At 43.0% G+C, this 26,315-nt stretch overlaps 3 protein-coding genes and 1 long non-coding RNA gene across 7 annotated transcripts in view; 2 read left to right on the top strand and 2 right to left on the bottom strand.

Annotated features, from left to right (window-relative positions):
- The window catches only part of ndrg1a (N-myc downstream regulated 1a), an 11,672-nt gene extending 6,989 nt beyond the window's left edge, over nt 1–4,683 (top strand). For both annotated transcript variants that reach the window (XM_040188411.2, XM_040188412.2), the window contains 11 exons: nt 194–256; nt 356–416; nt 836–922; nt 1,062–1,118; nt 1,214–1,317; nt 1,443–1,499; nt 1,591–1,642; nt 2,037–2,084; nt 2,484–2,519; nt 2,803–2,854; nt 3,284–4,683. In XM_040188411.2, coding sequence (XP_040044345.1) covers nt 194–256; nt 356–416; nt 836–922; nt 1,062–1,118; nt 1,214–1,317; nt 1,443–1,499; nt 1,591–1,642; nt 2,037–2,084; nt 2,484–2,519; nt 2,803–2,854; nt 3,284–3,543 — 877 coding nt within the window. In that variant the 3' untranslated portion in view covers nt 3,544–4,683. The remainder of the gene's footprint in view (nt 1–193; nt 257–355; nt 417–835; nt 923–1,061; nt 1,119–1,213; nt 1,318–1,442; nt 1,500–1,590; nt 1,643–2,036; nt 2,085–2,483; nt 2,520–2,802; nt 2,855–3,283) is intronic.
- Nucleotides 4,278–10,135, bottom strand: ccn4a (cellular communication network factor 4a). Its single transcript, XM_040188413.2, has 5 exons — nt 9,809–10,135; nt 7,824–8,112; nt 6,611–6,865; nt 5,487–5,680; nt 4,278–5,385 (listed from the first exon to the last, which is right to left on the bottom strand). The coding sequence occupies exons 1-5, from the start codon at nt 9,854–9,856 to the stop codon at nt 5,086–5,088; spliced, it is 1,086 nt and encodes a 361-aa protein (XP_040044347.2). The 5' UTR covers nt 9,857–10,135; the 3' UTR covers nt 4,278–5,085.
- On the top strand, nt 10,024–26,315 carry sla1a (Src like adaptor 1a). Of its 3 annotated transcripts, none has more exons than XM_078081713.1 (9): nt 10,024–10,268; nt 22,853–23,038; nt 23,453–23,540; nt 23,789–23,888; nt 24,006–24,092; nt 24,301–24,404; nt 25,035–25,166; nt 25,465–25,594; nt 25,773–26,315. In XM_078081713.1, the coding sequence occupies exons 2-9, from the start codon at nt 23,006–23,008 to the stop codon at nt 25,972–25,974; spliced, it is 876 nt and encodes a 291-aa protein (XP_077937839.1). In that variant the 5' UTR covers nt 10,024–10,268; nt 22,853–23,005; the 3' UTR covers nt 25,975–26,315. The 3 variants fall into 3 exon arrangements, with proteins under 3 accessions (XP_077937839.1, XP_040044349.1, XP_077937840.1); XM_040188415.2 differs by lacking the exon at nt 10,024–10,268 and adding an exon at nt 21,708–21,731; XM_078081714.1 differs by lacking the exons at nt 10,024–10,268; nt 22,853–23,038 and adding an exon at nt 23,165–23,316.
- LOC144383588 (uncharacterized) lies at nt 20,673–22,319 on the bottom strand. The gene is made up of 2 exons (XR_013451021.1): nt 22,201–22,319; nt 20,673–21,075 (listed from the first exon to the last, which is right to left on the bottom strand). It is a non-coding gene; the product is annotated as an uncharacterized LOC144383588 (long non-coding RNA).

The following is a 26,315-nucleotide window of genomic DNA, read 5'->3' as shown; positions in this document are numbered from 1 at the left end:
TCTTTGGGCCTAATCTCTGCTTTGATGGTGGGACTTTGCCTTCATGTTAATGATGTCTCGACATGATAAGAAAAATAGATGGCTATCACAGGCTGATATCAACAATGCAGATCATTATAGACCAAGGATTAGATGGTGGATATAATGAATTTGTTAACCATTGATTTGTGACAATATTGCTTTTGTTTTCCAGATACGAGTACCCTTCCATGGACCAACTGTCTGAGACGCTCCCACTGGTGTTGAAGCACTTTGGGTAAGTTGAGCTGCATTTCTTACACTTTCTCCTCCCGCTTAAATTTAGGACTTTTTCTAACCTGTTGTTCTAACAGTATCCGTGTCTGTCTGACAACAGGCTGAAGAGTGTTCTAGGAATAGGCATTGGAGCCGGGGCCTACATCCTGACCAGGTTTGCTGTAAGTTTGTCCCCTTTTTATAACACTTAATGATTATGAGTTTTAATCATTTTAAGATTAGCAGAGACTGCTAATGTGTTTCGTCTTCATGCTGATTTTGGCAACGTAATGCTGCCCGTCGCTTGAGCCTGCTGAGCCATAAAAGTCTCCGGAATGTTCCAGCTCAAAACTAACATTGTGCACACTAGGATGTCTCCCTCTGTTGACACAGGGCGGACAGAGACACAAGTTCAACTCCTTGCTGCAGCCGTTCTCTGTAAACAAATGGAAGTGTCCATCTTGGGACAATATATCTGCATCGAAAAATATTATACACAACTTTTCCAACTGCCCAAAACATTGGCAGCCTTAAGACTAGCTAAATGCAGAATTGTGTGTTGCATCGATGACTCACCAATGTCATTTTGTGTGTTTTTTAGCTTGACTTCCCGGAAATGGTGGAAGGACTGATGCTCATCAACATCAACCCATGTGCCGAGGGATGGATGGACTGGGCTGCACACAAGGTAACGCGCATTAATAGCAAAAAAGTCTAAAGACTAAAACGTTGCCAGAAGCAAATTGAAAAGTTGGGATTTTTGACTCGCGGCCGACATAAATACAAACCCCGTATTAAAGCTAAAATGAGCGAATGTCCCAATTCAGATCAGCGGCTGGACCCATGCCATGCCTGACATGATCATCACCCACCTCTTTGGAAAGGTACATTTACTTTATTTTCCTTTTTTAAAGGGCCGTGTGACAATTTCTCAAGGTCTCTGTGATTTAAAACCTATTTTTGGTTTGGTTGCCTTTAGGAGGAGATCCACCACAACCACGACCTGATCGGAACATACCGCCAGCACATCGCAAATGATATGAACCAGTTCAACCTGCATCTGTTTATCAAGTCCTACGAAAGGTAAGTGAAATGCATCAATGTCAGCGGACTGTAAAGCACAAACTAAGCTGCTACTAAGTTGGCAAATTGTAGCTTTAATTCACAGAAATGGGAGGATTATCTTAACCGAAGTCTGTTTTTGACAGTCGGAGGGATCTGGAGATTGAGAGGCCGATCCCTGGAGGCATCTTCAGAACCCTCAAGTAAGTCCTCGTCATTCAAACCGCAGTGTCAAACTAAATAGGACTTCTCTCCAGTGCGGATTCGACACGTATTCGTCTTTCGTTTTTGCAGGTGCCCTTCGCTGCTGGTGGTTGGCGACACCTCTCCTGCTGTGGAGGCCGTGGTGAGTAGAGGCGCAATCTCTGCCGTTTAAAAACAAACCTCCGATGCTAATGACTGTTTCCCACCACCATTAACCCAGACAACTTGTCCAGGTTGTGTTTTTCCGTTCCCTCCAGTCAAAGCCCAATAAGATTAAATGCTGAAGGACAACTGTAGAACTCCACTTGGGAAAAACAACAAAGTTGTAAAACCAAAATCAAGTTGTATAGAGTACTTTTAATCTGTTAAAGCTGAAGGACTTTTGGGAGTGTTATTGCTTTTAGCTCAAGGAGGCGCCATAAATCATACGTCGTCTTATTTAGGAGCTGTAGCCGACAATTACTTCTGTCTTCAGACCGCAAATTATTACTAATTTCATACGGTACGTTACTGAATAGTTTGTTTTGTACTCCTAGGTTGAGTGCAACACCAAGCTGGACCCCACAAAGACCACGCTGCTGAAGGTACGCAGACCCGCCACGCCGCCTCGGTCACATGTCCCTGTTCAAACGATAACAGCCATGATGGAAATGCACCGGCTGATTAGATTCCAGGGGTTCAGCATTTACCTGGAGACATATTAACCAGGGGCAGGAAAGCTGAACGTGCCCTCAGGGGCGACGTGCGTGGCGTATCGCCTCGGAGGACACAATCTGCTGAACTGACCTACTTGCGTTTGCCCTCCCCCCCCCATCCCTCCCCCCCGGCAGCCTTTTACGATCCACCAAATCGTAAAAACCAAATGGCTGCTACGGCCGAAATGGGGCCCACTTTATCAGGGTTAACTGCTCCGGGTCTAGAGGTCCACTTATTGGTGGTAACAACATGCTAATGGCCTCTTTGTCCCCTCTCTCTCTCTCCAGATGGCTGACTGTGGAGGGATGCCTCAGGTTGACCAGGTGTGTATGTCTGTGTTTGTGCGACGGCGTAGAGCGGGCAGGGCGGGGCCGGATAATCGCCGCAGAAGGGTCAGGTGGGCCGGTGGATAACGTAAGAAGGTTTCACTTAAGAGCATTACCAAGTGGCTAAAATGAACAACCGTTGCCAGGTTGTAATCCTGCGCCCCACCTGCTCACAGCGACTGTCATATCCGAGCCCCTGATGACGGATGACAGATTCTGTTTGTCAATGTTTTGTGAGCAAGCGTGATAATTAATGACGGGATCATTTTTCTCTCTACAGCCGGCCAAACTGACCGAGGCTTTCAAGTACTTCATTCAGGGCATGGGATACAGTAAGTATTCACCACACTGAGGGCTTTTACTTGATACAATTGCACTTGCACAGGAATGAAGTTTTATGCATTTAAAAAAAAAAGGTACGTTTTTGTGCAGAGTTCAACTACATTCTCCTCCACACCACTTGGTTAATAAATGACTCGTTATCACTTCAACCTACGGTCAATTCCAGATGTTTATTCTACTACAGAATGTGCAGGGGAAAAAGTAAACTGACTAAAATTAGCACCGCTCGCGTAAGATTGTGGCATTCAAAACTATGTAAAATAATATTCTAGTATTAGTTACTGATACATAAATATTTAACAAATCTGAACAAATAAAATGTGTTAGTTTTTTTTTTTTTCTTTTTTTTTTTTTTTTTTTACGAGAATAATCTGTATTCAAAGCTGCATTTATTTTACTGAATGCTCCTGTGCCCTCAGTGCCCTCTGCCAGCATGACCCGCCTGGCCCGCTCCCGCACGGCCTCCGGCTCCAGCGTCACCTCCTTCGAGGGCAACCGCTCCCGCTCGCACACGCACGACGGCAACCGCTCTCGCTCTCACACCAACGAGGGCAACCGCAGCCGCAGCCACACGACGGAGAACCAGCGCGGCCGCTCGCACACGGGCGGCTCCATGGACGGCTCGGCCAACAGCAACGTGGACCAAGCCGTGCCCAAGTCGACCGAGGTGTCCTGTTGAGTGAACCGTCGCTCTTCAGCGCCCCCTGACCCACTCGTGGTTCCTTTGGCTTTGCTGCGGTGCCTCTAATTCGACACACACACACAGATGTGGAGAGGGGCAGTAAGATGGCTTACCCGGTAATTAAAAGGTCCGAGTGAACTGCCTGTTTAGTCATTCTGAGGGATTCTCACATGTTATGATTCATTTTGCTCCCTGGTTGTGTGTATGTGTAGTTTGGGGGCATCGCGGTATCTTGGGCCACCAGAGTATGTTGGGAGAAAGTTGTGGCAGAGTACACCACCTTGTACATGTGTGTCTCATGCATATTAAAAATGTTTAATTTCTTCATTCCTGCATTCCCCATTTTTACCGTATTGACACAGCTGTCTTTAATCTAGCTGACTGTAAATGACTTGTATTCTCACTGTAATTGTTTAATCATTCTTTTTTTTTTTTTTTTTTTCTTCCATGTATGAAGTGTTGTCTGTGTGTGGGAGCAGAATTGTAGAATACGGAGGCACTTGATTGATTAAAAATGCCAGATTTCTCAATTGTGATAGACCTTTGAAAATCAAGGGACTCACATTTTTATACCGCAAATATTGATTCACAATGACAAAATATAATTTTCACAAACATCATTTACATTTCTTATTTCCCAATGATGCAACTATTCAAAAGGACTCATGATTATTTTTAGTACATTCCAATAAGGCGTTATGCTTTGTCATGAAGAAGAAAACATTCCTAGCTTTTTACATTGTATGCTTTATTAATGAATCATGTCTTCAGATATACTTTTTTCAATTTTTATTTTCCCTTTATGACAATTCAATGCAACGAAGCACAATGGAACAAAGGCGTGCCATAGAAATGTTATATTTTTATTTTATTTTTAGACCGGATGCTCCTACTTGTGGACTTTTGGGTGAGTGACATGATGGTTCCACATTAACATGCGTATAACCATAGAACTTACCCGACACCGTCTCCCATATTTTACTTGCACTACAGCGACATTTAGCTTTGGAGAACACACATACACAGCTTTGTAAAGATGTGACGTACAGCCGTCTAATGCTCTATAAAAGCATTTAAGTGACATAACAGTTTGTATTTATTAAAAAAAAAAACACAATAAAAAAAACATGTAACTGATCTTTCCTGATTCTGTGATTTGATATTTGTCCTAAAACGGGCTGTCTTTGTCCCCTCGGTCAACTTCTGTCTCACCAACATTTCTTATGAAGTCAATCTGAAGTTATCTAGAGTATCTAGTAAGCCTTTACTTATTAGGAACATGTTATTTCACATGCAAAAAGATGGATAAATAAATTAAGCCTTCACTATATCATGGACAGAATATCTTCGCCTTTTCAAAGCAGTGCTCCAAATATTCTTCAAAAGCGCTGTTGTAATAAATGCTTTCGGCATCCAAACTGGAAACACATTTTTCATATTTACCAATTTTTCCAATAGGAAAAAAAAGACGGTCACAAAATCCCTTCTACGTAATCACACACATCACTGCGTAACAGAAAGAAGCGGCACTGCCACCCGTTAGTTCATGACTTCTGGGTAACCGTAGTAGTTCTCCAGCCCGGCGAAGATGTCGTTGGGGTTTCTGCAGCTGAGGTTGCAGAAGCAGGCCTGGACCCACAGCATCTGCCAGGTGAACGCTGAACCGTTAGGACACTCAAACTCCACGTCGATCGTTTTGGACTTGTAGGGGATGCAGCAGCGCTCGTCCGTGCACACGCCGCAGTATTTGGGCCGGTACTGCTTCCTGCTGGTGCAGCCGGAGATGGTGAGGTGTGAGGCCTCTTCTTCCCTGTAAATGTTCAGACACGTCTTTCCCGGCTGATGGGGGAGGAAGTAGTAGAAAAGTTGTAACGTCTGGGAAACTATTTAACATTATTATACAATTAAATGCTCAAGACATTGCGCACAACTACCGCTACCTTGATGTGTTTGGTGATGTCGACTTCACAGGGCCGCAGGTTGCAGAGGCGAGACTCTTTGACCAGCTCACACTGGTCATTGGCATTGGAGACCCTCAGGGACACGCCGCGACCACAGCTCTTTGAACAGGGGCTCCATGAGGTAGTCTGGGTAATGCAGTTCTTGTGCCAGCTCCTGGTCTCAGCCGGGGAAGCTGGAAGTGAGGCCAATAGATCATGTCTACAAACTGCTACACTTAGTTGTTATCTCAGTTCGCTTTAGATTGGAAAGAGATTTGGACAAATGTCTGCCCATTAAGGGCGGTTTTTATATTTGTAATATTTTACCAAGAGAAGCACAGGAACCCTCTATTCCCTTTGTTTACAGTGTAGGTAATCTGGACCTGATCCATATCCTTACCCTAACCAAAGAGATCTTCTTTCACATTCACCCTCCGCTGAACTGCTGCAATAATAATAGAACACTCGACATAACTGGGTGAGGGCTTCAACAGGAAAGGATTGGTCCGTCCCTGTACACACACACACACACACACACACACGCACACCCGCACACACCCTCATGATCCTCCTGGACTGTACTCACATAACTGCGGATTTTTGCACAGCCAATTTAAAACCCAGCTGCTGCTACATTTAAAATCCAATCGTATCCATCCACATTCTTTTTCTATGAAATGTGAATCAACAATATATATTTTTTCAGAAACATCCCAAAAGTTGAAAAGGTATAAAGTCAATTCTGAACTCTTTACACATGTACATCCTAAACAGAGATTGTCATCTACAATGATATCCTCCAGATCCTAGTCCTTTCTAAGGCCTCCTGAAACTAAGAATGAGTTTGCATAAACATGCTTAAAAAGCAATGAGAATATACTTTTTAAACCGACCCACCTACGTTTTGTTTTCTCTTACTGTACTTGAAGCTTTCCTTTTGATTCTGCTTGCTTCAATGTTTTGAGACTAAACTGTGAATTGTGATGCACTATATTCGGCTGGAATTAAATTAAGGGATTTGGCATAGAAATTGGGGATTTTAAAAGAGGAGACCCTGCAAGCCGAAGCCCAACTTCACCCTGTGAACCTCCGTCTCGTGCATCTGCACATCCGAGGTGTCTTACCCTCTACGGCGTGCCGCGGCGCCGTCTTGCGCCCTCGTTTGGGTTCATCACAGATCCATTGCTCGCAGCATTGACCCCTGACTTTGACCCGCCGCGGGGTTTGACACCACACCCTCGGAGGCTGAGACTCCGTGCACAGCGCCACGCAGCCAATGGCGCCGTCCACGCACACACACTGGTATTTACAACTGGGCTTGAAGCTCTGCCCGTTACGGTAAATCACACCATCGTGCTCGCAGCCGGTTCCCCCCAAATCTGGCGGAGAGAAAAGACAAGCGGTCACATATTATACAGACATGCATAATCCAAACCTTTGGAGACTATATTAATATCAAAGCATTGGTGATCCAAATAGTTATGAATGAATACGAAAAGGTAAACATGTTATGAGATAAGTTACTTTGTGGTTTGACACTTTTTGTTGCAGGCCAATATCGCAATAAATTTTCCAGCCCGGCGAAGATGTTTTTTCACCCAACAGTGATATGATGATAGGATAATGTTATGCATGAAATGCCTATATTACATTTAGCACTACATTTGGGGCCAGTGATACTAAAAAGGCTTTGCATGTTAGCGAGTTGGATATAATCTCCCATGTGTAAACATCTCCAAAACATATTGATATTATGTAAACCAGTGGTACCGGTCCGTGGGCCGTTTGGTACCGGGCCGCACCACAGAAAGCTTATATATATTTTTTTTTCTGAAAAATGTTTGATTTTGAAAATTGACCGGATTTTCTCCTATTTATGTGCGCTCGTCCCTCTGACATATTCCCCACGCGTCACCAGGCGTTTTTCTTCACGTTTACAATTGTCCTCTTACCGTGCACGGCAGTTTCGCCCACCAGCGAACACAGAGCGCGCGACTACTACACCCCCCCCCTCCCAAGTCCCTTCCACACGTGGTTTGTCACACAAACCACTTCACATTTGTGGTCATGCAGCTATTTGAAGTGGTTTCATCCAGCGTGGTATCCCATTGAAAGCAGCCAACAGAGATTTAAACATAAATATTTGCTGTCAAAATGCCTCATGCAATTATAGACTACTAAAACTAAAAAAAACTAAAAAACAGGGGAGCTACACGGATACAATCGTGTTACTTGAAATCTGCAGTGAGGTGTGGCCTGTGTACCAAAAGTACTTCAAAAAAAAAACTAGAACCGTCTGTCAGTTTGTTTTGTCGGTTTTCGGTGAGTGACACTTACATGCACACACTCCTTTTTCGTACCTAGGCTTGTCCGAGCTGTAGTCACAGTACAGTCCCTTGTGGTAGTCGCACGTGTCGGCCTCGTTGCACACCTCGCCCACCTGGCGGGCGCAGGCCTTGCAGCACTCGCATCCGTCGAGGAAGAGGCTCACGCCCGGCGGACAGCTCGGGGCCACCTGGGGGCAAACGCAGGGCCACTTGCAGATCTCGGTGCGGTTGTACGGTTCCGCATCTGTGGATGTCGCGGCTGTAGCGGGCGGCATGACAGTGGAATTCTGGGAGTGGGCCTGAAGGGGAAAGTAGGAGAAGCCGAGCCTTAAAAAACAGACTCTCCAACAACAACTTTCAAAAAAATGAATGCAGTTTGAACAGTCAGTTTCACTCAGATATAATTGTTTTGTTCACAAAATGCATATTGACTTCTCGTTATGCAATCACATAATCTTCTAATCAAAAAAAGTTAATGTGACGTGGCAATAATCTTAATATCCTTAATCCTGAATTGTTTCCTATCCTGCCCTAACAAACACTTCTGTTCCACTGCCTGCGCGGGCGGGAGCGGAGCACACGGCAGCCTGCTAACATCCTGCTGTGGGATAAATCAACTAATCCTGTACAACCAACATTAAAAAACGTTGAGAATCTCATTAAAGCACTATAATAGTAAAGTACTGTTTGTACTCAACACTCAACAGATTTCAATAAAATCCGCAACTGCTGAGCTGTCGAAAATCCGGCCAATGAAACGTAATCGCCCCTCCAGTTTTTGACTCTTACAAGCTGCTTTGTTCTCTGCATTTCAATGGAATTATTCCGTAACTCTGTAGAACGCTGAAATCTAATGCAGATGAATGAGTCGTGCCACTAAGCCATTCTTCAGAAGAGTTAATGCAGCCAACAGTTATCAGGCCAATGAACAGAGACGGGGGGAGGAAATGCTGTCAATCACTCTAACAAAGAGAGTGGAAGTTTTAATATGGACATTTTGAAAACATGGGGTAAGCCTAATGAACCTAATTCAATTCTGCACAATTTTATCAGGGAGAGGGTGGAATAACAGCACTAAATGAGTTAGAGAAACATCTCTTGAGCTCGACTACAAGCACAGACAAATGCTCAAATTATTGGGTTATCTCAAAATATATTGATTTAGATATTTGAAACACAACCGTTCAATATCATTGTGTCATTGAATGCTTTTCTAAACATGACGGCCATATAATGATAATGTTTTTTTCATTTTCTGAAAAGTAGAAAAGGTTCAGTTCTGTTAAGGGTTCTGTTAACCCTTATTTCTCTACTGATTTCATCTGTTTCTCTTTCTTTAAAAAAAAACATTTTAGAGCAATGTTTTTTTTTGCATTGTTAAGCTGCCACACTAAGTTTGATTATCAGCTAAAATGATTGCCATTAACATCCTATACGTAATAATCTATTGTCAACCTTGCTTTTTATTTAGTCATATAAAATAAAGTACATTTCTTTGCTAAATGGCTTTGAATCGCAGAAGAAAACGACTGTTTTATCAGGGTTTTGACCAGCATCCAGTATTTACCAGCTGAGCCACAGACCGATGCCGTTGAAGAGTTGTTACCTACACAACCACGAGGGGGCGCCAACACAACACAAAACGCCCAGTGGAAGTTGCAGTGTGGCCTCTGCCAGCATCTCACGTTCATCAAAACGAAGCCTCTTCACAAAAATAATTATATATAATAATATTATAGGTTTAAGTTAGACCTACTGTACAGCAACATATTATGTTGCCCTATATTTCTGTTTGCATGCCAAAAAAGTCCTTAAATTATTTACAGTAAAAAAACTGTCAAAAGTCAATGAAACTTATTGTGAAGAATATATGCTATTATGTTGAGTTTACAGCTAAATGTACAGTAACGTTTTCTGAATAACGTCAATCTCACACCGCCTCCTGGATGTGAGCTCAGCCAAAAACAAACAAGTCGAATCTGTCCTCCATCCCACCTGTTGGATCCCGGCTGCGGTTAGAATCCACACCAGCAGCCAAGTCATCACTGGCGACGAACTGTAAATGCATTGACTCCTGAACTGTGGTCCCGTCTGAAACGCAGGTGAGCTTACATCCCTCCTCGTGCCGCCGCCGCCGTCAGCTCACCGCGCGCGCCTCCGTCTGCGGCCGCGCCGGGGCCGCCGGCCTGTATAAGCGCGCGCTCTGACGTAAGGTCTGAGGGGACGAGCCCCGCGGGCTTCCGACGTGGGACGTTTTCTTCCCTTTCCCTCCGCTCCACTTTCACCCGGTCCTCCTCCTCCTCCTCCTCCTCTTCCTCCTCCTCCTCCTCCTCTTCCTCCTCCTCCTCTGCACTGGCAGCCCCGGTGGTTTAAGGGCGTTTCTGGAAACCTAAATACACCGGAGCCAGAGAGAAGTCCCCACGTGGTCCTCACGCCGCACAGCTGCGGTGAAACGGTAATACGCTGCTTGCAAATTCTTCAAGTTGTCGCTTGGTGCAAAAAAACAGTCATAATTATTTTAGAAACTGTACTAAATTCCACCGTTCTCTTCAACAAGTATAACATGTGCAGAATATGTGGCCATGTTTATTGTTTACATCTCAACATTATTTAGCACACATACTCTTTACTATATGGAGATCATCCACATAGCATGAATTATGTGCACCGCATATTATTTATAAAAAGCCAATAAATATGCTCCGCAGGTGGCCTACTTCATACTAACTGAACCTATTTTAAGGATGGGGCCGTGTCTGGTGTGCAAATGTTCAGTTTAAATCAAGGATCTCATCCATCTCAATGTCCGCTTCTTGGCTTCTTTTTCCAGAAGGTTTGAATGTTTCTCCTCGAGATGAGGCAGATTATTGGCATAAGAATTGCACTTTATACCCTGCTGATAAATCCCATGGCAAATGTATTTTATTATTATATTCTAGTAATGCCGAAGCTCTCCTGTCAGCGTCTGCTGGCGCCGTTATCACAGAAACTGATCTAAACTCTGTGAAAGTGATGCAGACGCAGATAAGAGAAATGAGCACTTCATCAAAGAGCGAGGTGCCCCGCGTCTGAACCCCTATTAATCACAAATCCCTGTCAGGGATCCGTCAGCATCTGAGATGGTCTGAGCAGCTCTTCCCTCTCTGCTCCGACGGAGACGACCTGATCCGACTCTGTGCTCTCCTTCTCTCACGCTTAGTTTCTCTTTGTCGTTAGATTTCCCTCTCTGTCGTTTCCTCAATCCACCTTTCCACCTAATTTGAAACATTTTTATCCCTCATGTAACATAACCCATCAAATCCGTACTTGGATGCTTTTGTTTCTTCAGTTACATTTCTGTTTTTCAATGACTATTATTATTCTTCCTGCAGTGTAGCAATGTTTTGGGTCATGGGTCACTGGAGCCCTCTTGGGACAAAAGTAGAAGTATTTGAAGATTTGATTTTTATTTTAGTTCTATGTTGTGTATGGAATGAAAAATGAAAAATAACTAAAATTGGAACATTTGCAAAGGGCAAAGAGAAGATTAAAAGTGAATTTGAGATTGATAACTAACTAACACATCCCTTTATTTTGAGATGACCAGAAATAGAAAAAACCCTTATGCACTCCTAATGAGGACATCTATTTCCATCATTATGAAGTGGATATAAGGGTCAGTTTGTCAGCTGACTTGAATTAAAATGAGTCTTTAATGATTCAGTCTAAGTTTAAAGGTGAAGGTTGTTCAATAAAAAGGCAAGAAGTGAAACAGAAAGTGAGAGCAGAAACAAAGAGTTCATTTGTTGTTCCAAAGTAATATACAACGTTTTGGGAGAAACTTTCATTAGCTTCTTTACCAAAAGTAAAATGTTTATATCACTCTCGTTTTCCTGCAAAATACCAAACAAACTACCATGTGCACCGTGTTTGTCTAGTCCTTAACCAAACATTTTTCTGGAAATCTGCAACTCCCTCCCAAGAAAGAGTTCTAGCATATTGTTATTTTAACATTTCGGTTAATATTTTGATTTTAAACATTTAGGGGTGCTGGTGGGCAGATTTTAAAACTTGAAGGGAATTGGTTTTCATTGGTCAGAGCCACACTGTAACAAATTGCTGTAAATTTACGATGCATTTCTTACGGTATCTTACAGTATGTCATAATAACTGTAACATACAGTTAAATTTCCATCCCTTGCTTGTAAATTAGTGGCCAATGTCATCAATAAACAGTTAAACGTGTCAATTTACAATAATAGCAGACTACCGTAATTCAACTGGATGTTACATATATTTAATGAAGTGGCGGAAATACACATACAAGTGCAGTGAATCACAATCCATCTACATCTTTTGTAGGTTAATGTATGGAAGCCCATGTCAGCCACTGAAAAACAGGTGTTGTAAGTCATCACAATGAGATACGATTATGACTTTGACTTACAGGACATTACTATACATGCAGCTGTCACTTTTATCCAAAACGCCCATGGTTTGACATAATTTATGTGGAGAAATTGGTTAGGTGTCTTGCTCAGGGACACTTCAACTAGGCACAGGGAGCAGCCAGGATTCGAACCGCCGACCTTATGCTGCACAGCACACCCTCCCTATCCCATGCGCCGCCTTCGCTGTCATTTCAGTAGCCGGAATGTAAAAATTATAAATATTTGTATTATTCAAAGTGTTCCAACATCCAATATACGACAACATACCATATATTACGGTAGGGCACTGTAAATAAAACAGTAAATTACTAGTGTCGACTGCCAGTAAATTGCCAGTGCATTTAATCCACAGTAAAATTGGTTGAAGTTTACGGTAACATACAGTAATCCATTTTACGGTAACATAGTGTAAAAACCATTTACGGTATTACACCGTAAAATAAAGGTAAATTCCTGGCGTCTTTGCTGCCTGTAAAATACCGTTAATTTACGGTGACATTTTTTAGAGTGCAGGCATGGTGTTTTTCCCCCGGGAACCAGTGTTTATACTAAGCTAAGCTAACTGGCTGCATGCGTGTAGCCTTCATGAGAGTAGTTGCCTACTGATCCTTCTACTTTTGACAAGACTATGAAGCGCTGCAGGAATGATGTAACGTGTTTGTGTAGGCCTAGCCTGAAAGTGAGCATTGGAAAAGTTCCCTTGGCGAAAAAAACTTCAGATTTTGGAATATTGCAAGAAAATAAGACTGAAGTGTACAAAAGAAAGGATGTTTGGTTCAGCACCATAATTCTCCCAAATGAGTGCCTCTTGCATTATTTTTTTATATGTGTATACAGTCGCATGCAGTAAAAAGCTAACTGTTTACTGTCAGCTGGAAATGTCATTGTTTATCATTAATGGAGAGCTAAACGTCTCCACTTGATATGCATGAACTGTTGAGGGAGAAACATTCAATCTCCAAGATCAAATGGAACCCGATGTCAACAGAAATCGTCCTTGACACACTGCGTCCCCCAACGTGGGCACGTGCAGCGCTTGAGTCCAGACTTGCCTCTCATCTCTGTATGTGAGGCAGGATTAAACCCCCTAAGCTCTGTGCAGTTATCTTTGACAGCCAGTAAAGCCCAATATGCACAAAAAGGTGGAAGATGGCCTGATTACAGGAGTTAAAATCCCCTCATTAAAATCCCCTCAACTGACAGAGAAGCCTTGATGTCAATCCTTATTTTGGAAATCTTTTGAGGTTCAAAGTCAAGGTGGTCGGCAATCCACCTTAGAATGAGAGAAAGAATTTACAACACCTTGAGGCGGCCAAAAACTGCTGAGGTGACACATAAAAAAGGTTTCATGACGGCACACCACTGGTGTGGGAAAACTGTTTTTCACTCTGCATCTAGAGTCCACAAATTAGATGTTCATTTCTTAAAGCAGTTAGCTGTTTTCCCAGCTTGAAATTGTTCAAGATTAGAACAATCAGACCACAAAAAATAAAACCTGAGTGCATTTATAGTTTGATTTGAAATTGAAGTTGAAGTGCCAAAAAGTTTCAATATTTCCCAAACTTCCCACACTAAAACAAAAAAAGTACTAAAATATAATTATAATACGGTCATTTTAAGCAGGACTAGATTGTTTTCTGGGGGAATATGCTTATTCACATTCTCGCTGATAGTTGGAAGACGGTTGCCTGGCTTTTGTTACCTCGAACAGAGTCTACTTTGTTCAACGTGTCCAGACGGTGTGCGTTCAGCTCGATCTACACTACTGACATGAGCTCTGCAACCTCCTCGTCAAACTCCAGGCAAGAAAGCAGAGTGTTTCACAAAATGTCAAACTTGATTGAGCATATGTAGGACTACGTACTTAAACTATATGAGTGGCTTGTGTGTGTATGAGACAGAGGGCATGGCAGACTGTGCTCAGACCGGTCCAGTAATTATACTGTCTTTATATAGCTGTGGTCTGAGACTATTGGGACTGAGGAAAACATCTGCTGGGCTTCAACGTTATGAGAAACCTTCATGAAAGGAAAGCGGTCTAATAGCAGCCGATTCTATTTATTTGTTAACACAGTAACCACGATGATTAAATATATTCACCCAAAAGAGTGAACAGGCTAAAGGCAAAGCGGTGCAGTTACAATGAGCTCAAAATGATGGCAGCCATTTAAGCCATGTGAATTAATTACGTGGAAAGCCCTCAGTATCTTTTATATGAGTGTGGTTGGGTGAAAATACATATCAATATTGGATGCAAAAGTCCTTTGACATATTGCATAACTGCAGACTCACTAATAGTTCAAGAACTGAGGTGTCTATACAAAAAACACGTTTCTATTTATACCTGTGCTTGTTGTGAGGTGGGAAAAACCCTGACGTGTCTTGCAAACAGTCAACAGCCTTTTTCCAATGCCGTCGGCTCTGTACAATAAGCTCTAATGGCCTAAAGGCGTGAGTTCTCTATTGTTGTAGGTCTGCTCGGTTTGGCTCGCATCACAATTTTAGGCATAGTTGTCCACACATTGTCACTGCAGTAGAACTTGGGATGAAATGTTGTTCATTTTTTTTTATGTTATCATAATGGTGTGAAGAGGAAAAACCAACACCAGCTGACAAAGGACTTAGCGTGTATGTTGTGTACCACATTGCAGCGGAATTCCTTCAAGTTCAATAAATGCTTAAACAGTCTTTAGATCACAGTCATTTCTGACAGGGAGGTTAAAAAGATCCACCAATCTTACAACCACGTTATTCAAGCTGGATGCACGGTTTGCATGCAGGATGTGGTGCTCTGGTTTTCATGATATCAAAACCTCAACATCCGTATGAATGTAGGTTGGGGGGGTCCAGGTAACTTCACCTGAAATTCCTCAACCCACATCAGCCTTGACTGTGATTTAAGTCCAAGCTCAGGCATGTCCCATGGCAGTGGTTTTTGCAAATGCTGGCACTATGCCAGCCACAAGCATCACACATTAATACACCGCGTGTACGTGTGTATGTGTATGTGTGTGTGTGTGTGTGTGTGTGTGTGTGTGTGTGTGTGTGTGTGTGTGTGTGTGTGTGTGTGTGTGTGTGTGTGAGTGAGATAATATGTATGCATGCACACAATGTGCCTTGAACACACACTTCTTAAAGGCCCAGCTGTGGTGGAGCTTCGTGGTCCGGCCTCTCACACGCGTTGCCTGCATCAGGGCTTTTGTGCTGCTCTGTTTAGCTCTGGCTGGCCAGAGATGACATGTGGATAAAGCGAGGGATTTAGGATGCTGCGGGATCCAAACTGCTTTGAATACGGTGCCTTTAAACCAAGGCTGGTTTGTATTGCGTCCGTGTCAACGACATACAGCCGACTGAAGCGTATACAATTCAACTGAGTTTGGCTTCGGCTGTAATTTAAACCAAACACGGTTCCACTTTGAGTAAACACGCTTTCTGAACATGTCTCGGTTAGATGTTGGTTCTTTTTTGAGGTCCTGGCATTTCTTGATTGCTTGAGGTCAGCCCACTGTCGGAATGCTTTTCCTCAGAGTGCTCGCCCTGGCTGACCTGCTGTCAGGTCTTGCTTTGGGATGTGTGACCTCTGAAAAAGCTTCCACTTGCAGCCAGGAATGAGCTGAAGGTGACAGCTGATATGCAGTTGGCTACACAGCACAGAGATCAGGTCTCTGCGAAGGCTTTTCATCAGCTGTTTATCACAATCTCGTTGGATCCTGTGCACACCTCAGCATTCATGGAATCAATCATTGTCCTGACAATCAAATCGATGGTTTGAAAGACAAAAAATGAAAAGGCTGGAATTATGACATGCAACATCAGTAGCACGAGGAAAAGTAGACGAGAAAGAATCATGGATGGAGGGACTTTCACGTCAAACCATAAGTGGGATTTAGAGTTGAGCACGTCCCTGGAGAACCCTCTACGGCAAAAGAAATGCATTTTCAATGCGACACTGGTTTGTGTGGTCGCAACTCCAACTCTGCAGGGACCAGTTGAGACCAAGACAGTGTGACGGGGCGTCATTTTGTAATGTATAAATAAGAAGACTGCAAAACTGTCAGCCATCATGCCAGAGCGGTCCAGTCTCCTTTGACCTTTCCTGCTTTGGGAATTTGGTAATCGGAGTGTTGTTTTGCAGTTTTTCTGAGCTCGACTATGAAGTATATGGTTGCACAAAATGTCCATATGTCGTTGGGATTGGATTCTTCTCAAGGCACGAGGCTGCTGAGTTATTCATTTAACCTCTTGGAGACAAAATGAAGTACTTTGATGAGGAAGTTAGAGTAAACGTCAAGACCCAACTGTGATGACAAGGTGGATTCCAGAGTTAAAAACATCAGAAAGGAATGTCAGGAACGAGGGAAATGGAAGGAGTCACGTTACACATATTACAACCCTGAAGCTCCCTCACAGGAGCACCAAAGTGGAATATTGTTATCATCAATTTGTTAAACCCTCCAAATAATTCTAAAAATGAAACCGCTTCTATAAATAATAATGATAAACTGTAAAATCCAGATTTTTGGTCATTTGACGTTCAGCTTTAAAAGTGAAACGCCATGCAGAGAAAAACATAATTCGCCCTGCCCCCCCTCCAGGAACTACACCAGACCACGAGGATGATGGATTCATCTCTCTCTCTCTCTCTCCACACCATCTTCGTACACCTTTATCCAACTTGTCGTCCACATTGGCGTCCGCCGTCTAACAAAAGCTAACACCAATGAACAACAAATATTAAGACAAAGACAAAACCTTAAACGTAACGTACCTCACAGGCTGCACACGACCAAGAGGGGAATGAGAACACATTAAATCAATTACTACTTAATGAGCACTTTGTTTTAAATGATTAGTCCTTTTGCTGCGTTATTAGCCTCCATACCTGATATTTCACATCTTAGTCATGTAATTACATTACACTTGCATTAAAAAAAACTGTGTTGCGATGGATAACTGACTATTTGATACTGACATATTCAGACCCCACATTCACATGAGACACTAACAGGATATGTGAAGGTGCTAATCTAAAGCTTGCCAACATTAGCTGACCGCTATGAGCTACTTAAGCTGTGGTTGCGAAACTGGAAGTATGCGTTTTGGGAAGTTGTGCTTTCAAACTCTAAAATAGAACATCGCTATAACATTTAAAGAACCGCTCAGACTTGCCTGCTGCGTGACTGAGATCATTTCCACCTTTCATTTCTCACATCAAGCACAGCGATGTGCGTGTGACATCGAGCTCTCCTCAACGGAAAAGCTGCATCTATGAAATAATCGGCATGTTGTCGGCACCAATTAGGGACAACCGTGGTTAGGAAAGTACGTTCCCTTTATTACTCAACAATTGCTTGGATTCACTTTTTCTAAGTGAAATTATTTAGTGACTTTGCGTCACCTCTTTACATGTACTTAGATCAATAAGTAAAACAATATTTGATTCTCTTGATTGAATATCCTTTTTTTTTTAAATAAACTGCTGATATAACTTTTCATTTACTTCATGTGTAATCGGTTTATCTGACTCCACAGGAAACGATCTGTTCAGGACCGTAAACTATTGCATTCCCCCAGTTACACGTAATGTCCGTCATTAACGTTACATGTAGCAAACACATGCTTTACACCAAAGCCTACAACCGAATTAGTGGTCTTCTTAAGGTCTTTTTGGGGATCTTAAAAACAGCTGTGTGCCCAAATGTTTGCAGGGGGTGGATGCACTTTCACAGGTGCACAATGAAAACATGCATCACGAAAATAGCCTGCTGGCATATAATGACTGGGTAATGGATGATGACGCGGCGGTAAACTCCCATCTGAATCGCTGAAGAGGGATTGACTGCGTCCACTGATGCAGACTCTCATTATGGGCTAGGCCGGGTCTGGCTGGCAAGGTAACCAATAGTTACCATGCCCTGTATGTGAAAGCTGGTATTATCCTTGATATGTGTGCGTGTGTAAGCGTGCATGTAGAGGGCGGGGCTTCCAGAATACACAGGTTCCCCTCATGAGATTGATGACAACAGAGCTTGAACGATGCGCTGGCATTCATAACACTTTCACTCTTTGTAGAGCACACCTTTGGTTTAATGTCACAATTACTGTAAGTCTACACCTCTGCCACTAATGAATGCATGATGTCATATCTGCATGAATGCATCATGTCATATCTGCATGAATGCATCATGTCAAAAGTTGTAATCATTTCATTTCTGGTTGAGTTTGCAGCAGCTATAGCTACTGTAGCGGCAGAAAGTGTCTGAGAGATTGTGTCCAAATATATCCCAGAAGAGCAGCTGCGGCCAACATAATTATATTGTTTAAATAGTTATTAGCTTTGGCGCTAACTGCACTGACAAATAAGCTGAAACGCCCTTATTTGAGTGAAAACAAATGAACACAGCGTTGAGAGGACAGCATGCAGTAACCCTGGATTATATGATGCATCACTTCCCTTGAATCCTTTATGCATGTAAAAATGCAATTGCAAGTAAGTTAATTAAAGACTTATTTTTCCAGCTACTGCTGAGAAAAGGCTGATCATGTAGAAACAGAAACAGAAATGGGTTTCATTGTTAGATTCCAGACCAATATATGATAGGAAAGGAATGTCAGTATCCCATGTTGGTTATTTTACAGTTCCTCTAACTACCTCGGCTGGATGAGGTGCCATCGCATGGCCCTGTCCTGGATTATTTTAGTGGTGGTCGTGGTTCACAGTAATGTCAGTGCTGGAATCCTTTTGAGTAATATTTTCCAATACACGGCAGAAAAAAGCCATTAAGTCAGGCTCATTATGTCAGCCGACTGGAATGAATGTTTCAAGTCTGGAAAGGTTTTCATGTTTAAAAGTTGTTGATCAAAGACCTATAGTTCGTATGTATATAATGATGCGGTGGTTTGCTGCTGCAGGCTCAGATTTCTTAATGCAATTTCATCCAATTATGTTCCCATTAAAATCACCAAAATGATTCTGCTAAAGCTTGTGGATTAGACGCTATGTTATTATACTTATTTTAAATCTCTAAATAAGCAAGCTGAAAAAAACACTTTTAACAAAATCCGTCTGAGGATTATTCTCAGGAAATATTTTTAAAGTAATGGATGGTTAATTGTGAAGATGGCTTGGTGGATAAGATGCTCCTGAATGACCCACACACAGCGACCATGTACATTAATAATTGCAGGCTACATGTTCCCATATAGCAACACACACCCTGTTCCCGTCAATCCTGTGGTTTGGAGTCCAGAGGAGTCAGATCGTATTTAGATGCCACTCAGCGAGAGAACCCAACCACCACATGGGAGCTAACTATCAGTGTGAAATGTGCAACATTTTTAAGAAAAGAGGAACCGAGGAAAGATTAATTATAACACGACTCGCGCTTGCTTCCACTGCCCGCTAAAGAGCCTTAAAGGCACATGAACACGTCTCGATTTAGATGTCTAGAAAAAAGAAATAATTATAAGGAGAGTTCCTTACAGTAATTTTAGACAGAGGGCGTGGTAGTGACTTCTGCTTGAAATGTTCAAACGCATCCAGTCCCCCAAACAGCAGCCAATGGCAACTGTGGTCAACGTCAGCCACAGGCGGACAGCATCTGTCTTTACAAGAGGCAGAGAGACAGAGAGAGACCGTATGGCCCAGAATAAACGCTTGCAAATCATCATATTCACAGATGGGGATCAGACTTCCCCCAAACGTGTGTTATGAGCGGCTACTGAGACATCAGTCATGCAGACCGTTTCACAATTATACATGTGAGGAGAGTCTCTGACAGCTCGATTGCCGGCGTGACTTCTGCAAACACCCGCTGCACAGTTTTTACGGACAAAAACATTTGTAACAAGCACATTTTTATATTCACTCGAGAAGACGCAGATCTATAAATAAGATAATATTTGAATTCATGGTTTTGTGTGGTGCGTGGCAGCTTAATGCTCACCAGCATTTTCCTGTTTCTCTATGGCCTTTACCACATTGTTCATGTAATTTGTCATTCGTCTTATCCAGTTATATAAAGAGTATTAATTCAGGTAAGTCAATCTCTCATTTGATTAACTGAACTATTTGGGCAACACGTTACTCCTCCTCATGTAACAAAGAGCCCATTGAGCTGGTGTGAACGGTCTCAGTGGTTTAGTTTCACCTGTGTTATGTCTAATAGTGACTCATTTAAAGAAAAACACATGGCCCAGGCTCGGCCAGTGACAGGAGCAGGAAAAAGGAGAAAAACACTGAAGTCAAGGTGGAAATGATCCAGTATGAAGTAGCCTCATGTGCCTGAATACGCTTACAAATATATTCCTTTCTTTTCTCTTCGTCTGTTTTGCCATTTTTCCCATTTCACTGAAATCCCTGGTATTGTTTTTATAGCACAAGCACAACGTGCAGCTTAAGAGCTTTACTCAAGGACTGGACTTCAATACATGTTTAATACTAATCCTTTTTATTAAAGTACATGATTTGAATACACAATACACTTACTTCTCTCTCACAATGTTTACATATATTGATTGATCCTGAACTTTGTTGCACCTCCCCATGAGACACATCTTTCATACACAGTACACAAACAGTCAGAGAAAAGGGTCAGTGAGATGGTATGTTTTATGTTTTTGTAGGATCACTAAAGAATACGAATCGACTTCAAAAAAAGTCTCAATGATTTTCTTTGAGCTCTTTACACCATCACCACACACGAGCTACACATGGGCCGTGTATTTATTTCCGTCGAAGAGGAAGACTTCCTTCCTCCCTCGCAGTCACAACAGTCAAGAGTCCTGGCATCTGAGACCAGCCACCACCCAGCAAGCTCGCCGGTCAACAACCTGAAGAAACACTCACACGTTGCAGTTCACTTTAGATCATCTGAAGTACGCTTATTGTGTTCTTTATCCGAGGAATATCTTTTCAGAACTGTCTCTGTGTGGTTCTCTCTCTCACACACACACACACACACACACACACAAACACTCAGCAGGAAACTAACAAAGGGAACTGACAGCAAGTTGTCACGACTGTCACAACTAATATCTGTCACGACTTTAAAACCCCAGAGCGAATCCACTGTGATGATAAGATAAGAGAAGTTCAATCGAATAATGAGACTAGGTGCTTGCTCAGGGTTTGTTTAATTGTCTCGCATAGAGAAAAGGGAAGGTGGAATGAGATGTTTGCCTAAAGGTCTGGAGCAGACCAGGTTTTAACTTGGATTATCAGAAAAATAAATCAGCTAATACACGTTTACCTGAGAGTAGTTCAGTGTGGCACAGAGAAACATAGACCCCCCCCCCCCCCCCCCCCCTCCCGTCGGTAGATACGAATGAGGTGTAATTAATCACAGCAGGAGTGGGACAGGGAACCATCATGAGCAAAGGTGGAAAGGAAAGTCAGACCATCCATCTGAAACTGGATGGTTTAGGTTCCCCAATTTGAACTTCACCTTTAGCACTCTCAGATACATGTGGACACCAAACAGCTCAAGGTAAGAGGAGCACATTTCCAGTTTCACTTTTGTAGGTGGGAAGATTCCTGAGAGATTAGAGACGTTATCTGCATTTCTGTCTCAGTCACAACTCTTTTTTCCAGTTTTGTTTGTGGGTGACACACAATCATTGAGCAGTGAGAAGAGTTTAACACGTCCTTTTTTTGTGCTTTCCCTGTAACCTTTGGCACGAAGCGTTTCCAGACCAGCACAGTGTCACATGAAATGTCTGGATGTCTGGATGCCTGAGAATGAGCGCTGGTAAACGCTGACTTCCTCTGGACCAAAACAAGCTTTAGTTTACTGACTAACAATAACAGCGTAAAACATGTCACAACGTAAATAAGGAATCAGGAATTCATTTTGTTCCACTGATGACAAAAATGGCCTGAAGGAGAGTTCAGCCTGTTGCTGCTCGCACATCTCATCTTCTACAACTCGCTGACAATACAGGGACATTTGCATTTACCTGTTGTTGCTTTGATCACTTGGGGAATTAGAGGAGAAGACGGCTAACAGTCTCGTGTCAGCACGGTGAATATGAAGTCAGGTGGCTTTTTTCACATCACAGCTTCACAACGCCAAAGCCACTATCTTCCAGGAACCAGTAACTTCCTGTATCCTCTGCTGGTTACCCAACGACTGGTCCCGGCCAGGACACAGTCTTACATGTCTTAGTATGTTTTTAGAGGTGTGGTACATCGCGTTAGTGTTGGATGACCCTGTACATATTTAATGTATAAAAATGTTTATGTGTGTACAAACATGTTGAAGCTTTCCTTCAAGTGTTCCATTGATAGAAAGATGCAAATTGTTATTGTTGAATCCAAGGTTACGTCACATGCAATGAAAGGTTTAGCATTTTTGCATCAGATAAGCTGGAGAATCATGCTTGGTGTGATGTAAATAGCTCAAATCATTAATCACACATTTCTTCTGGGAATCAATTGACTTTGAATTATATTTTCCAAATACCTCTGTGGCTGCCGAAAGAGATAAGAAAATGTGAATAGGAAAACATTAGCCTGCAGTGTTGCCTGACAGTTACACCAAACACCATTTGAGGCCCGTTGTGGGTTTCATGCTGTGTTGCGTTGGCTCTCTTCCTCATTTCATTACAGGAAGTGAGTTTGCACCCTGATGCAGTCGCTGTCGCCACACTCTATGACGAGTCACTGCTGGTGTGTCTCTTATAAACATGGGACTTCTCTAGCGCAGGACCCCACTGCTGACGCCATGCCTCGCCCGGACCGCCGTCTCTCTCGCCACACTTGATGCCTATCAAAAAACGGCCAAAGGTTCCACAGGTAGGCGTCGAGCTTTTCGTTCCCATCCACCGTCTCTGTTGGTGGTTTCTGTAGCAACGGGGCTGTTGTTTCTCAAGACGGGGCGTGAGAGTATTGCCACCTCGGCAGGATCCGTTGAAATTCATCATAACGCAAATGATAAACAGCATTTTGCAATCTATGCATACAGAATTGTTAAACACGCGGGTTGTCGGTACACGGAGATAGGCGTCGTTGTGGGAAATTGTTTGTTTGCTTCCCCATTCTGCAAAGAGCTTATCAGCTGAGCTCGTTAAATGGCCAGTTTTAAAGGAAGTTAGAAACTTTGTGGTGCACCAGCAAAGAGAAGTTTAGTGCTATAAATATATACTGGTGCATGGAGTGGGAATTGTTTGGTATATTGACAGTAGATCTGTACGTCGGCCCTCTCTTCAGGCTGGAGTGTGGTCCGTCTTGAGGATGGGGAATATCACGCGAGGTGCGAGTTCCACGGGCGAAGTCAACGCAGACAGCTCTGTAAAAGGTAACGTTATCCTTCTTTTTTTAAACGTTAACATATAGATGAATAACATAAGAGTATTTTGCATGGAGGAATCTTTCTCTCTCAGTAATGTTTGACAAGCGTGGTTCACGATCTTCATCGACGTTCAAAAATAATGTCAAACATAAAAACGGAATAAAAGGAATTGGCCATCATTTCGGAGGTTTGGACTTTACCAAATCATGATATCTGTGCGTCAGCGTGCGGCTGATAATCACTGTGCCTGGCAGGATCGGAGGACGACATCGTGGTGGTTCTTCGGGACTACCCGTCGCCTGACGTCAGCGAGCCCATCTACAGGATGGGGGAGAAGCTCCGACTCATCGCTAAGTACGATCACGCTTTTGAGGTCTAATTTGTAACTTGAGGCTCTGAATCTGTAGTATGGAGAAGTGTATAAAAAACAGGTCTGCTGCTGATTCCTGTTTGATTCTTCACGGTGGTCAGGGAGGCTTATTGGTGGAAGGTACGCTGTGTCCGGACACAAAATGAGAACTACATACCCCAAAGCCATGCGGCAAAAGTATACCACGGGTGAGTAGAATAATAGTGACACCATCTTCTAAAATACGCCTGGTTGAATTTGCTGGGTATTTTTAGCAAAAATACCAAATGCATCTTTTTCCACCACGCTATCTGAGATCTCAGGAAGCAGGAGATGTAAGCAGATTGTCCTGCGTGCATGTTAAGCTTTTAATAAGAATGTCTTTTTACTGATTGAAGCATGTCTTTGTGTGCCCAGTTGGCTGTATGAAGGGGTTGAGAGGCAGAAGGCCGAAGAGCTGCTCTCTCTACCCGGGAACAGAGTCGGCTCCTTCATGATACGGGAGAGCGCCAAGGAAAGAGGTGAGGACAGTCGGGTCCCCGAGCGGGTGTGTTACTTTGGTCTGACTTCTGACTTGAAGTGAGCGCGCGGCGAAATCAGACCGGTGTGACGTTGACAAGAAAAATTGACAAGCGGAAATAATTTCTCGGAAAAATCCTTATTCACTTTTTTTGGTTCAGGGTTAGTTATGAATCAGAGCTGCAAGAATTCATAGTTTTACAATTGTTTTTGCATGAAATTAAAGAAAAAATAATAGAATTTGATGTTGTAATTTTGGACCTTTGAACTCTTGGGTCGTGTTTTTATGCTAAAATTAAGCTAATCAAGTTAAGCAGCTTTGCATCCAACGACAGACGTGAACGAATGGTGTCGCTTTCTCTTCTCAACCAACTCTCTGTAGGAAAGTGCGGTGATATTTGATCTAAAACGTCTCTTCTGCACTTAATGACAAAATCCACAGTGAAGCAGTGGTTGCAAATTCCTGTTGCATCTGTTTTTACTTCGTCACAAACCTTTGAGTTTGACTCAGTTAATAATCCTTGACGTTTTTAGTGTTCTGATACCATTGTGTGGTTGTTTCCTAGCACAGAGAAGCTCAGCGTGATGGAAATATTTCTGTTTTAAGTGCATGTTTCGTGTTGTACACGCAGGTCTGTATTCGCTCTCCGTGAAGCACCGGATTGTAAAGCACTATCGTATCTTCAGACTGGACAACAGCTGGTACTACATCTCTCCTCGGCTCACTTTCCAGTGCCTTGAAGACATGGTCAACCACTACTGTGGTGGGTGGATGCACAAACACAGAAATAGATAACCAAACAGAGTGACGCAATTCTAAAAGCTACAAAAAGGAAACAAGCGCCTTTACGTGTGGCGCTGGTCACACGCACACGAGGACTCAATAGCACGTACAAGCACCGACAATCAGCCATCATTTTCTCTAAATAGACCTCATTCTTATCAGCAACTATATTTCCTGCTACGACGGCAGGGTTTCTTCATAACAAAACAGGAAATGACCTACAAATAAGTATGCCATATAATCACTAGGTCATTTTACCCCCTCTGTCCTTTTTGCAGACTTTGCCGATGGGCTGTGCTGCGCATTAACCACCCCCTGTCTGTCGGAAATGACCCCTCCATCAGACGCACCTCCTGGACCTCCACCTGTGGTCATGCGACGGAACTTTGACTGGAAGAAAATAGACAGGTACATCCGAGGCTTTTGGGGTGATGTGTAGCAGTTTGAATCTGTCAGCGTGCGGTCAGATGACTTCTTTGGCAAATGAATTATTACAGATGTGCATTTCTTTTTTCATACTCCTTTCAAAAACCCAATACCGAGCTGCTCCGTCGTCCCTCATTCGGTTCGTCTCCTCCCTCCACAGGAGACAGCTGGTCAGCACAGAGCCCTGCAGTGAGAACGCGGTGAGCTACGGAGTCAGAAACAGCATCGCCGCCTACCTGTCCTTCTCTGGGAATCAGAACCCGGCGCAGACGAGAGCACAAAGCAGGAAGAAAAAGAGCAAATCTCTTTACGCTCTCCCTGAAAACGCCATCGAAAACATTGACTATGAAGATGACTTCTAGGGAGAGCAGGTTCCAGAGAGTGGAGCAGCGGCACCAGGCTTCCTTCTCTCAGATCCACCACTTCTCTGATGTCTGCAGTGGGTCTAAATGTGTGCTTAAGCATCCCGAACATTGCAGTGTGTTAGTTTCTAAGCACTTTGAAATACTTTAAAGATAAAACAGCTCAAGCACTTGCGCTTCGACTCAGCTAATAAGACGGATCTTGATGGAATTGAACTGGACGGCGGCACAATGAACTCTAATGTGTATTCTGCACATGGATATTGTTTGGTAACATGAGTTTTAGTGGCTCTCAAACTATTTTCCTGTGTTCTGTAATAAATGTTACATTGTTGAATGGA

The sequence above is a fragment of the Gasterosteus aculeatus genome, chromosome 10 (assembly GCF_964276395.1).
Source record: "Gasterosteus aculeatus chromosome 10, fGasAcu3.hap1.1, whole genome shotgun sequence".
In the NCBI taxonomy this organism is placed as follows: Eukaryota; Metazoa; Chordata; class Actinopteri; order Perciformes; family Gasterosteidae; genus Gasterosteus; species Gasterosteus aculeatus.
The sequence above is the reverse complement of the archived record's forward strand: the minus strand, read 5'-3'. Positions and strand labels throughout refer to the sequence as shown.